The following is a 10,932-nucleotide window of genomic DNA, read 5'->3' as shown; positions in this document are numbered from 1 at the left end:
TCCGCATGTCTGGAATACACTAAGAGGCACTGAATGGGTGAAGTGCGTGGTAAGTGACTTACATGCCATTAGGGGTGTTTAAGAAAGTCATCAAACTAATTTTGAAGGCATCAAAAATAGACTATCATGTGGTTCAAGAACCAGAAATGATTCAATGTGTTCTTATTTTGGGAAGGTCATAGAGAAAGTGAGTTTGCTACTCTAAAGTGAATGAAATCACCTGGAGTGTGTTGGAATATACCCAGAGGTGGGGATGATACCCAGAGCGCTCCACCATCGAGATACACACCCAGTCTTGGAGGTCCTTTTATTTAGAGCATTATAATCACACAAAAACAGGTTCATTATGACAAAATCATACATGCAAGGAATTTGACTTACTCCATTTCTGTCCCTGTCCCCACCTCCTTTCTCTCCCTCCTCCTTTCCCCTGTTTTCCTTTCTCTACTCTTCCTTTCCCTTATTCTTTTACTTATTTGTTTGTGAATGATGCTTTTCACATATTCATGATGTGGAATTCCATGTGGTGTCTTTACATATGCACACGGCATCGTGTTACTGAACCCATTCCACACTTCCTCTCCTTTCCTGTCCTTCCCTTTCTCTGTATCTCCTTCCTCCACTGATCTTCCCTTTATCTTCATGATATCCAATTCTCCACCCGCTTTCCCTCTTATTTTTCACTACCTTTTGCATATGAAAGGAAACATATGACCCTTGATTTTCTCAATCTGGCTGATTTCACTTAACATAATGTTCTTGATTTCCCTCCATTTACCAGAAAGGACATAATTTCATTTTTTTCTAGCTGGGTAAAACTCTGTGGTGCATAAATGCAACATTTTCTTAATCCATTCCTGTACTGCTGATTATCTGGGCGGGCTCCGTAATATGACTGCTGTGATTTTGCTGCTGTAGACATGAGTGTGCAGGTATCACTGTAGTATGCTGACTTTAACTCTTCAGCATAAATACCGAGGACTGGGGTATCTTAGCTTGGTCATGTGGCAGTTCCATTGCTAGTTTTTGAGGAGTCTACATTCTGCTTTCCAGAGCAGCTGCACTAAATTGCAGTCCCACCAACCATGTATGAGTGTCTTTTCCTCCGCATCCTCACCAACACTTATTATTTATATTCTTAATCATTGCTACCTGATTGCTGTGAAGTGAAATGTTAGTGTAATTCTGCTTTTCACTTTCATGATTACTAGACATACTGAATTATTTTTAATATATTGTTTGGCCATGTGTTTCTTCTTTTGAGAAATATTAAGTTCTTTGACTCATTTTCTTATTGGGTTTTGTTGTTGGTGGTGGTAAGCTTTTTGAGTTCATTATACATTCTGGATATTAATCCCCTGTCAGAGGAGTAGCTGGCAAATGTTATCTCCCATTCTGTGGACTCTTTCTTCATGTTCCTGATTGTTTCCTTTGCTGGGTAGAACATTTTTAATTTAATGGCATCCCACTTATTGATTTCTGGTTTTATTTCTTGAGTTTTAAGGTCTTGTAAAGGAAGTCGGTGCCTGTACCAATGTGATGGAGTTCAACCCTCTGTTTTTTTCTATCAGTTGTAAAAGTAGTGGTCTAATTCCTAGGTCTTTGTCCCACTTCAATTGGACTTTTATGCATGGTGAGAGAGAGGGAACTAGTTTCATTCTTCTATGTAAGAACAGTTTTCCAAGCACCATTTAAAAGGCTTTTTTCCAATCTATATTTTTTGTACCTCTACAATTATCAGATGGCTCTATGTATGTGGGTTTATCTCTCTATCTTCTATCCCATTGGTCTTCATGTCTGTTTTGATGACAATACCATGCTGGTTTTGTTACTAGAGCTCTGTAGTATAACCTGAGATCAGGTATTGTGCTGCCTCCTGCTTTGCTCAGAATTGCTTTGCCTGTTCTGGGTCTCTTACTCTTCCAAATAAATTGACAGACTTTTTTTCTAGATTGGTAAAGAATGCCATTGGTATTTTGATGGGAATTGATAAAAATATTAACAAATCACATTTAAAACACATCAAGAAGCTAAAATACCATGATCAAGTGGGTTTCATCCCAGGGATGCACGGTTGGTTCAACATATGCAAATGAATAAATGTGACTCACCATATAAATAGAATTAGGGATAAGAATCATCTGATGGGGTATGTGCAGGTGGACAAGCGAGGCTGGTGGCCTGCTCTGGCCTGCACCACTGTCTGCCCCCATTGGTGTGGGCTCTCTGCTGCTCTTCTGCCCCTGCTGTCTGTCCTGCCCAGTCCATCCTGGGCTGCCAGCTCCCACAGGCTCCTCCCCCAACACTGCCTGTGCTCCTATGGACAGACTCACAGACACCTGCAGGAAAGACACTGCGGATCCCCTAACATGGAGACTGTCTTCAAACCTCATCTGAGAATCTGTGCAGATTTGTCAGCTGGGCCCACAGCCATGGGACCACTTGCAGCCTCATTGCAAACCTGAAACACTTGCTTTCTGAAGGTTCCCCTGGGAACCTGACCACAGTGTGGGGCTGTCGCTCTGGCCTCCCTTATCACTGGCCACTCACAGCTGCTGGCAGAGCTGGTTCCCAAGAGTGGAGCTGTTTCCAGGACATCAGAAGTTTTCACTCTGATGGTCCTGGTATTACCTGGCTGCCGTCTGAGACACAGACTAGCCCATCTGGAAGGGACCCTGGGAGACCAGGGAGAGCAAAGCTAGTCTCTAATGACACCAGAGACTCTTGTGACTTCTGCTACTGCAGTGAGCCTCTCAACTGTGGAAGAGTTTGAAGATGGACACACTGTGATGTGGTTTGTGAGTCTCATGTTACCGACAAGGACAGTAACCTTGAATACTGATTTAGTCAGGGTTTTTTGTAATGTTTTGTTTTACTTCTCTGACCAAAAGTTCTCACAAAAAAAATTAGAAGAGGAAACGTTTATTTTGGGGGTTCACAATTTCAGAGGCCTCAGTCCAGAGAGGGCTGGCCTGATTCCTTAGGGCCCAGGTGAGGCAGAACATCAGGCTGAAGGATGTAACAGAGGAAAGCTGGGAGCAGAGAGAGAGAGCCTCCACTCTTCAGGGACAAAATATCTTCCCCCAAGACCCCTACTGACCACTACTCCAGTCACACCCTACCTGCCTCAGTTACCACTCAGTTAATCCTTATGGGAAATAACTTACGGATTAGGGTGAAGTTCTCCTAACTCTATCATTTCACCTCTAGACTTTCTTGAATTGTCTCCCACATGAGCTTTTGGGGGAACACCTCATAGCTAAATGATAATAAACCCCAAATCCAAAGTCCTCAAAGCAATGCCCACAAAGGACAGGGAGAGTCCCCTGTTCTCTCCATTCAGATTTCCAGGCACAGAGGTTTGACCAATGAGGTAATGACACCATCATCACCAACATCAAACCAGAAATTCTGCAATAGTATTACATTGTGGCAAGTGCAGAGCTCACTGACCAGGGGTAGAGAGACCGGTCCTGCCCTTGACACAGATGGCAAATTCCAAGCCCCCTACTCACAATGCCTCCTGTACAGGGTCTGCCGTAGGCAAGGAGTCACATGCACATGGCATGTCTATTTCCCCCCTGAGATCTGCAGACCAACAGCCCAAAGATGGCTAGGATTTTCCTGGCTTCCCCAAAGCACAGAACCGCCTTGCTCCAGGCCTTTTGGGGAGCCTGGACCCCCTCCTGCAGAAGCAGGTGAGGGCTTTTCCACCATCAGCAGCACCTTCACTCATCCACTGAGAAGCTCAAGGAGAAGCTGTGGGTGCTGAGTAAGGCCAGGACGTCTGGTGCCCGCTCTGGCCTTACTGTCCACTTCTCTCTCTCTGTTCAGTAGGAGATGGGGCAGGCAGGTGTCTGGGGGATGACAGCCCCATCACACTCCTGTCCATGGTGACCAAGCACAATAGTTATGACCTTCACATGTGGATGCTGCAGGAATACACAAATCCAATGTCCTGCGACATCAAGCTGCTCAAAGGACCCACAAAACCAGCCCTACTATGCGCAGATAGACCATGTCATGCAGAAGATTGGGGCAGTTACACTAGAGTGTGTCTTGGGGAATCTACCACCAGCACCGCAGGGGACACAAATAGTGTCTTTACTGCCTCCCCTACACGTCCTTCCCTGGGCCACCACCCAAGTGGAGGCCAAGTTCCCTTCTACCTGAGGCAAAATAAATCTTTTCTGTCAAACCAGAGACTTCATTTTAGTTAACTTCAGGGCTTCCATTTCCTTGCAACCCAGCTGCCTTTCTAAAGTGAACACCTCCTCAATAGTTATCATGCCAAAGATTGTGTGGTCAGCACCAACCCACCAGCTGTAGCCAGATCCCCTGCATCAGGGATGAAGCCCAAGCAGACCCCTGCTCTGCCTGCCTGCTTTCCATTTTGATTGCTCTGTGCCTTCTGCTGTGAAAGTAAATTCTTGCCCTGGAGACCAAGCTGGGTAGTCTCCAAGTGTTCATATCAGCTCTCAGGGTTTCCAGGACTCCCCCCTCCACACCTTAATTCCAACATACCTTAGGAAGCAGGGCGACAGAGGTGGGCAGAGTGTAGTCTGAGCGACAGAATATGGGATCGCAGTCTCCTCAGGTTGTAGGGGATGAACCAACTTAGTCAGGATCAAGCAGGAAAACTGAGAACTTCACCTTCAGCTCATTGACTCAGGTCTCCAGAAACTGGGCTCCCACAGCTGCAGCCAGTGAGCTGTCCCAGGGTGGAGGGCGGCCCTGCTCCTTCTCCTAGGCAAGCGCTCCCCCATGTGGCCGAGGCAGAGCCAGCAGCAGCCCAGAGCTGGGAGGAGGGAGCTGCTGACCTGCTGGTCTCCATCAGTGGGGCTGGCTATCCCTCTGACTTGGAATTTACTTTTTAATGAATGCAGATAAATCCAAATAACCTGGAGGTGTTATCCAAATATGTGTCACCTTTGTTCAATTATAAAACCTAACGCAACACATAATTGCTATGTACAAGGGTGAGGAAATTCATATTATCTACTGCCTTCCTACCATGGGAAAAATAAAGAGAAAGAAAAAAAGGAAACTGTTTAAGTAGTCCTTTTTTAAATAGCAGTAAGCCAGTAGCTTCAGAGTATTATGAAGACTGTACATTTTGTTGATTTACATCCACAATAAAGAAGTAGAAATAGAGAGGCAGACACGCTGGAGGAGCTGCACCTGACACTGCTTTCCGTTTCCTTGGTGGAGCACCTGGTTGTGTGGAGAGGCAGTCTCCTCAGGGGACAACCCTGCAGCACCTGCGGTAGAAGGATCCCTCTCTGCTGTCCATAGACAATGGTGTGGGGGAGAAAAGATTAATGCTGGGAACGTGTGTTTGTGAGAACAGGTTTGCAGTGAACCCTGAGGCTTGCACCCTGAGGGAATTTGCAGTAGTGAAAGAAATGCCTTGGAAAAACACCCTTGGCCAAAATGTGGAAAACCTGATTCCGAAGAGCCTCCGCCTTCGTTCTCAGCACACAGGAGAGTGTCTCGTGGAGCATTTATGTTGGGTTTTAAATCCCTCTTCACACCATACAGTTGTTCTGTCAGCGTACAGTGTTGGATTTGTAAACAACCAGGAGTCATGATCAGGACACCTACAAAAATCCAGCACAAAATGCTACAAAGGAAACAGATCCCCAGATGTGTTTATTGAAGAGATTTGTAATATTTTTTCCTGATCAGATTGTGAGTTTGTCAGGCACAATACACATTACCATTTTGGGTTGTCACCAGTGCTTGGGACACTGTGACTTAGGCAGCGTGGGAGGTGAACAGACCCAGCAGTAAGGACTCAGATGTAAAATCAGAGCATAATGATGGTTATTAAGGCAGAGTGAAACCATTTCACTCAGGTAATACTCAGAATCAGCACAGGTTACCTAAATATCAGACATTTCTAACAACTATCCTAATGCTGCCGAAAGTGAAAAAGCAGCCCAGAGTGCTAATTGACAATATTATTAATTTCTAGGTATCTTCACTTGGAATTCAAGGAAAAACAGCTATGATTTTATACCATTATATTCCTGAGTATGCATCCTAATCCCAAATTAAAATTCCTAAACAATTTTTTTTAAAAATGAATCATATAATCATCTCAAGAGGTGCAGAAAAGACTTTCAAAGAAATCTAATACTCATTCTTGTGAAAAATGCTGGAGAAACTAGGGACAGAGTAATTCACCTGAACATTACAAAGGCTGTATATGACAAGCCCAAAGCCAAGGTCATACTGAATGAGAAAAACTGAAAGCATTTCCTCTAAAATCAGGAACAAGATGAGGTTGCTCAATTCAGTATAGTACTCAAGACCGTTCATGGGCATTCAGGCAAGAGAAGGAAATGAAAGGGATACAAATAGAAAAAGCAAAGGTCAAATTCTGTGTTTGCTGATGACATGATCCTACATGTAGAAACCCAAAAAATTCCAGCAGAACACTTCTTGAACTGAGAAATTAATTCAGTAAAATGTCAGATCCAACAAAATTAACATTCATAAATTAATGACCTTTCTCTACTCCATCAGTGATTCTACTGAGAAAAATAAGGAATAAAATTGCATTTATAATAACCTTAAAAAAAACCTTGAAATTAGTCTAACCAAGGAGGTTACAGATCTCTACAGTGAAAATTAGAGAAGAATGAAAGTGAAGAAGAGCTTAGAAGATGGAAAGAGCTCCCATATTTCTGAATAGGAAGAATTAATATTGTCAAAATAATTAATATCGTATCTACCAAAAGGAATATGGAGATATGACTGGAGTGTGCTGGTACCAGAGAATTCACCAGACCCTCATACAGAGGGGCTGAAGAAACATGCTTGTAATGAGAAAAGAGTGGATCCTAAAGATGATTTCAAGGTCTCTCTCCTGCCTCACGTTGAATCTCATAATAATCTAGGAAATATTCCATACTTGAAATAATGTAAATAATATGAAAATAGGCTAATGCAAATATTAGCTGTTTATTAAAATACATGATCGATAGTTAAAATAATTATTATACAGGGTGCTGCTGTATTTTATTGTATATTATATATTTGTGTGACATATAATGTTTAATTCCTAAACAATTTTTTTAAAAGAATCATATGATCATCATATGTTTAATAGCTTTTTATAGTACATATTATAAGATGCTAGGAGATATTACATCAAAAAGGAAATACATAATCACATTAAGCCACATCAGTATACTGCACAATTGCTGCTCAGTTTCAACCAGAGTAAATTTTTCTTAAACCTTAATGCTGTGTTAGTTCAAATCATTCTTATTCTGTGTGTATGCATAGAAGCAAAGTTTTAGATTCATCCATTCAACACAAATGAAGAACACCAGAGACTGCTTATCTGTACGAGTCCATGGGGAGCAGAAAAGACATGTCTTCCCCCATAGGCACTGGGAATGTGGAATTTAGGAAGACAGCAGTAATGACTGGGAGACATAAAATAGAGTGGGTAGAGGGTGTAGTGGGGTGGAAGATCACCTGCACAGCAAGTGCGAAGCTACATCCCTGGTGCTCCAAAATATTAAAGACAAAAGGAATTTGCATTTTGTGAAAATAGTATTTCTGGCACAATAATCAATGAATTTTCTTGAGGACTGTGAATCACATAGATATTAGCATGCATATTGCGGTGGTTTGAATGTGTCCCCTCTAAACTTCAGGTAATGCCTTTGTGACACTGTTAGTAGTGAGTAGGAGGAGAGGCAGTGAGGACTCCCCCCTTCAATGAGACAAAGGCCTTTATACAGCAGGTGTCCCAGAGCATGTGGCTCCTGGCCCTTCTGCTTCTGCACTGTGAGGACACAGCATTCCTCCCGCCAGACCTCGCTACCCTCACCAGATGATCAGACCTGCCAGTGCCTTGATCTTGGACTTCCCAACCAACAGAAGCAAGACAAATGAATTTCCACTCTTTACAAACTCAGTCAAAGGTGTGTTGTTATAGCAGCAGAAGCAGAATAAAGAATAGGTTCTTGTCCTTGCATGTGTGGGTGTATGTAGTAACATGAAACTGGATTACAGTTCTCAAGAAGGGTCACACATGAAGGAAAAAGGAGATCTCAGAATTAATATAAGCGTAACACTAAAAATCTGTGGAGCAGAGGAGTTTCAGTTTAGGATTTGAAGACATGGGATGAGTAACAGCCAAGGTAGGGCAGGTGATGTTGCTGTAGCAAACAGTGTAAAATGCCACAGACTTAATGAAATCAAAGCTTATTTCTTTCCCAGGAAAATGATCCAATCTGGGAAACTGGATTGCGGAGTCCTCATGTATTAGCTCAGCTTTCCAGACAGCTTTGATACTGTGAGATGTCTATATCAACACATACTTCCTCAAATGCCCAATAAATGGAAGAATATTAAAAATAATGAATGAGCTCTTAAATGGTTGAGCCATAATTGCCACCTGATTTCCACTGGTATTTAACTGAACAGAAACAAACAAACAAACAAACAAAAATTGACCGCATGTAAGTTCAAAGGAGAAAGGAAATGCTAAGATGGTAGGTGTCTGATAGAAGATAAGGAGTAATACTATCCAGGCTGGTGCAGGAACCTCGGAGGTGCACACAACAGCAACACCCATTGTTGCTGTCCATTGGGTGAGAAAATGGATCCGGACAGAGTTCTGGGTTTCAAGCCTGCTTTGCCTACTTGATCCCTCGTTAACCTTGTGAAACAGTTTTTGTTTTGCTTTATGTTTGTGTGTGTGTGTGTTTGTGAGTGTTCATGTGTGTGCTCCTGTGTTCTTAGAGACTCCTTTTCCTCACCTATAAAAGGGTGATGGTGATCATTACCACTAGAAAGTGTTCATATGAGAGTAGGAAGTAATTAACTCTTAACCAATACAAATTACCACCAAAGTTTAACTTTTATTGCATTCATACCACATGCAGTAAAAAATTTACAGCACAACAACACAAAGCAACAGCACAAATCACAGGCAAACCCATAGAGCTAAGTTAAGTGAATGATCCAGGGCTTAAGAACCTCATCTGAGGTTACAAAGCTATGGTAAGTGCTGCCAGTTCAAGTTTAAAACTCACCAGTGTGGAAGTAAAAATGAAGAAAGGACTGGTTCATGGACAGTACATAGAGCAGGGATATCATCAAAGAAATTACGAGATGAGTTGTTCAGGGGTGTGTAAAACTAGAAGAGTCAAGTCATAGACCTCATGAATTAAATGAAAGAACTAGATGTCCTGAGAGATCTAGAGATAAGAATTTTGAAACTATTGTAGTGTGTTTTTTTCAATATGCACAAAACCTTATTCCTGAGGCCAATGAATGAATCACAGCCAAGAAGCTCCTCTGCTGAGGAGTCTCCCCAGGGCCCCCTTCATGTCCTTGTTCCTCAGGCTGTAGATGAAGGGGTTCAGCATGGGGGTGACCACTGTGTACATCACTGAGGCGATCATGCTCCTCTGGGAAGAATGGGTCACATCAGAACTCAGGTAAGCCCCAAATCCTGTTCCATAGAACAAGGAGACCACACAGAGGTGAGACCCACAGGTGGAAAATGCCTTATACTTGCTAGGAAGGGAGGGCATCCTCAGTAACGAGGAGACGATATGACAGTAAGAGTAGAGGATTCCGGTCATGGGAAGCACACACAGAACGGCAGCCACCACGTACATAAAGACGTTATTTATGAGGGTATCAGAGGTGGTCACCCTGAGAAGCTGAGCCAGTTCACAGAAGAAATGTGGGATTTCAGTGCCTGTGGAGAAGGTCAGTCGATTCAACAGTAGAATGTGAACCAAGGAGACCCAGAACATGAGGAGCCAAGACAGCAGCACCAGAAGGACACAGAGCCGGGGGTTCATGATGAGTGTGTAGTTCAGAGGGTGGCAGATGGCCACAAAGCGGTCAAAGGCCATCACAGTCAGTAAGAAATCTTCCATTCCAGCAAAGGTGTTTAAGAAATATGCCTGAGTGAAGCACTTGATGTAGGAGATGTCTTTGTTCTGTGTCTGGATGTTCATCAGCATCTCTGGGACTGAAGTGGAGATGAAGCAGATGTCAGTCAAGGACAGGTTGGAGAGGAAGAAGTACATGGGGGTGTGGAGGTGGGGATCAGAGCTGACGGCCAGGATGATGAGCAGGTTCCCAAGCACAGTGACCAAATATACATTCAGGAAAAGCCCAAAGCACAGCAGCTGCTGCTCAGGATCTTCTGAGAGGCCCACGAGGAGGAATTCTAACACACCTGTGTGGTTTCCTTCTTCCATAGCACTGGTACACCTGCTGAGAAAGAGCCATGTCTCATGTGCAAATAATACCCAACTCTCACCTTGGTTGCTTATCTCTTTACAGTATCACCGGTAGATAGAGGCTCTTCATCCTGTATTGAATCCTGCCAATGACTGAGATCAATTCAGCCAAGTCACAGACCATTTTCATTTCAAATGTATATAATTCTTCTGGCTTTGATTTTATTTATGCACTCATTTTTTAGTGCTATTTGTGATTAAACCCAGGATCTCCTTACCACTGGGTTATACTCACAGCCTTTTTATTTTTAATTTGAGACTGAGTCTCACTATGTTGCTGAGAGTGGCCTTGAATATGCCATCCTCCTGCCTAAGCCTCTCAAGTGACTTGAATTACAGGCATGAGTCATCATGCACAACCTTGACTTTCCTTAGTTTTGCTGAAAACTCTCTCTCTTTCTTTATCATTGGCTCACTTGTTACTATTTTCCTAACCAAATCTATAGACAGCAACTTATTTCTTCTTTGCATGAGTCTTCCAAAGAATACGAAGAAATTTCATCACTTTTTATGTTTTTGAACCAGGGATTGGACCCAAGGGTGCTTAACCAGTGCCACATCCCCAGCCTTTTTTATATTTTATCTTGAGACAGGGTCTTGCTGAGTTGCTTAGGGCATCACTAAGTTGCTGAGGCTGCCTTTGAAC

At 43.0% G+C, this 10,932-nt stretch overlaps 1 protein-coding gene across 1 annotated transcript; it reads right to left on the bottom strand.

Moving 5' to 3' along the window:
• Positions 1–9,305: 9,305 nt before the first annotated feature.
• Positions 9,306–10,244, bottom strand: LOC306646130 (olfactory receptor 7D11-like; the record flags this gene model as incomplete). Its single annotated transcript, XM_079114591.1, has 1 exon — positions 9,306–10,244. The coding sequence occupies one exon, from the start codon at positions 10,242–10,244 to the stop codon at positions 9,306–9,308; it is 939 nt and encodes a 312-aa protein (XP_078970717.1).
• Positions 10,245–10,932: the final 688 nt, after the last annotated feature.

The sequence above is a fragment of the Sciurus vulgaris genome (genome assembly GCF_902686455.1).
Source record: "Sciurus vulgaris genome assembly, chromosome: 16".
Taxonomy (NCBI): domain Eukaryota; kingdom Metazoa; phylum Chordata; class Mammalia; order Rodentia; family Sciuridae; genus Sciurus; species Sciurus vulgaris.
The sequence above is the reverse complement of the archived record's forward strand: the minus strand, read 5'-3'. Positions and strand labels throughout refer to the sequence as shown.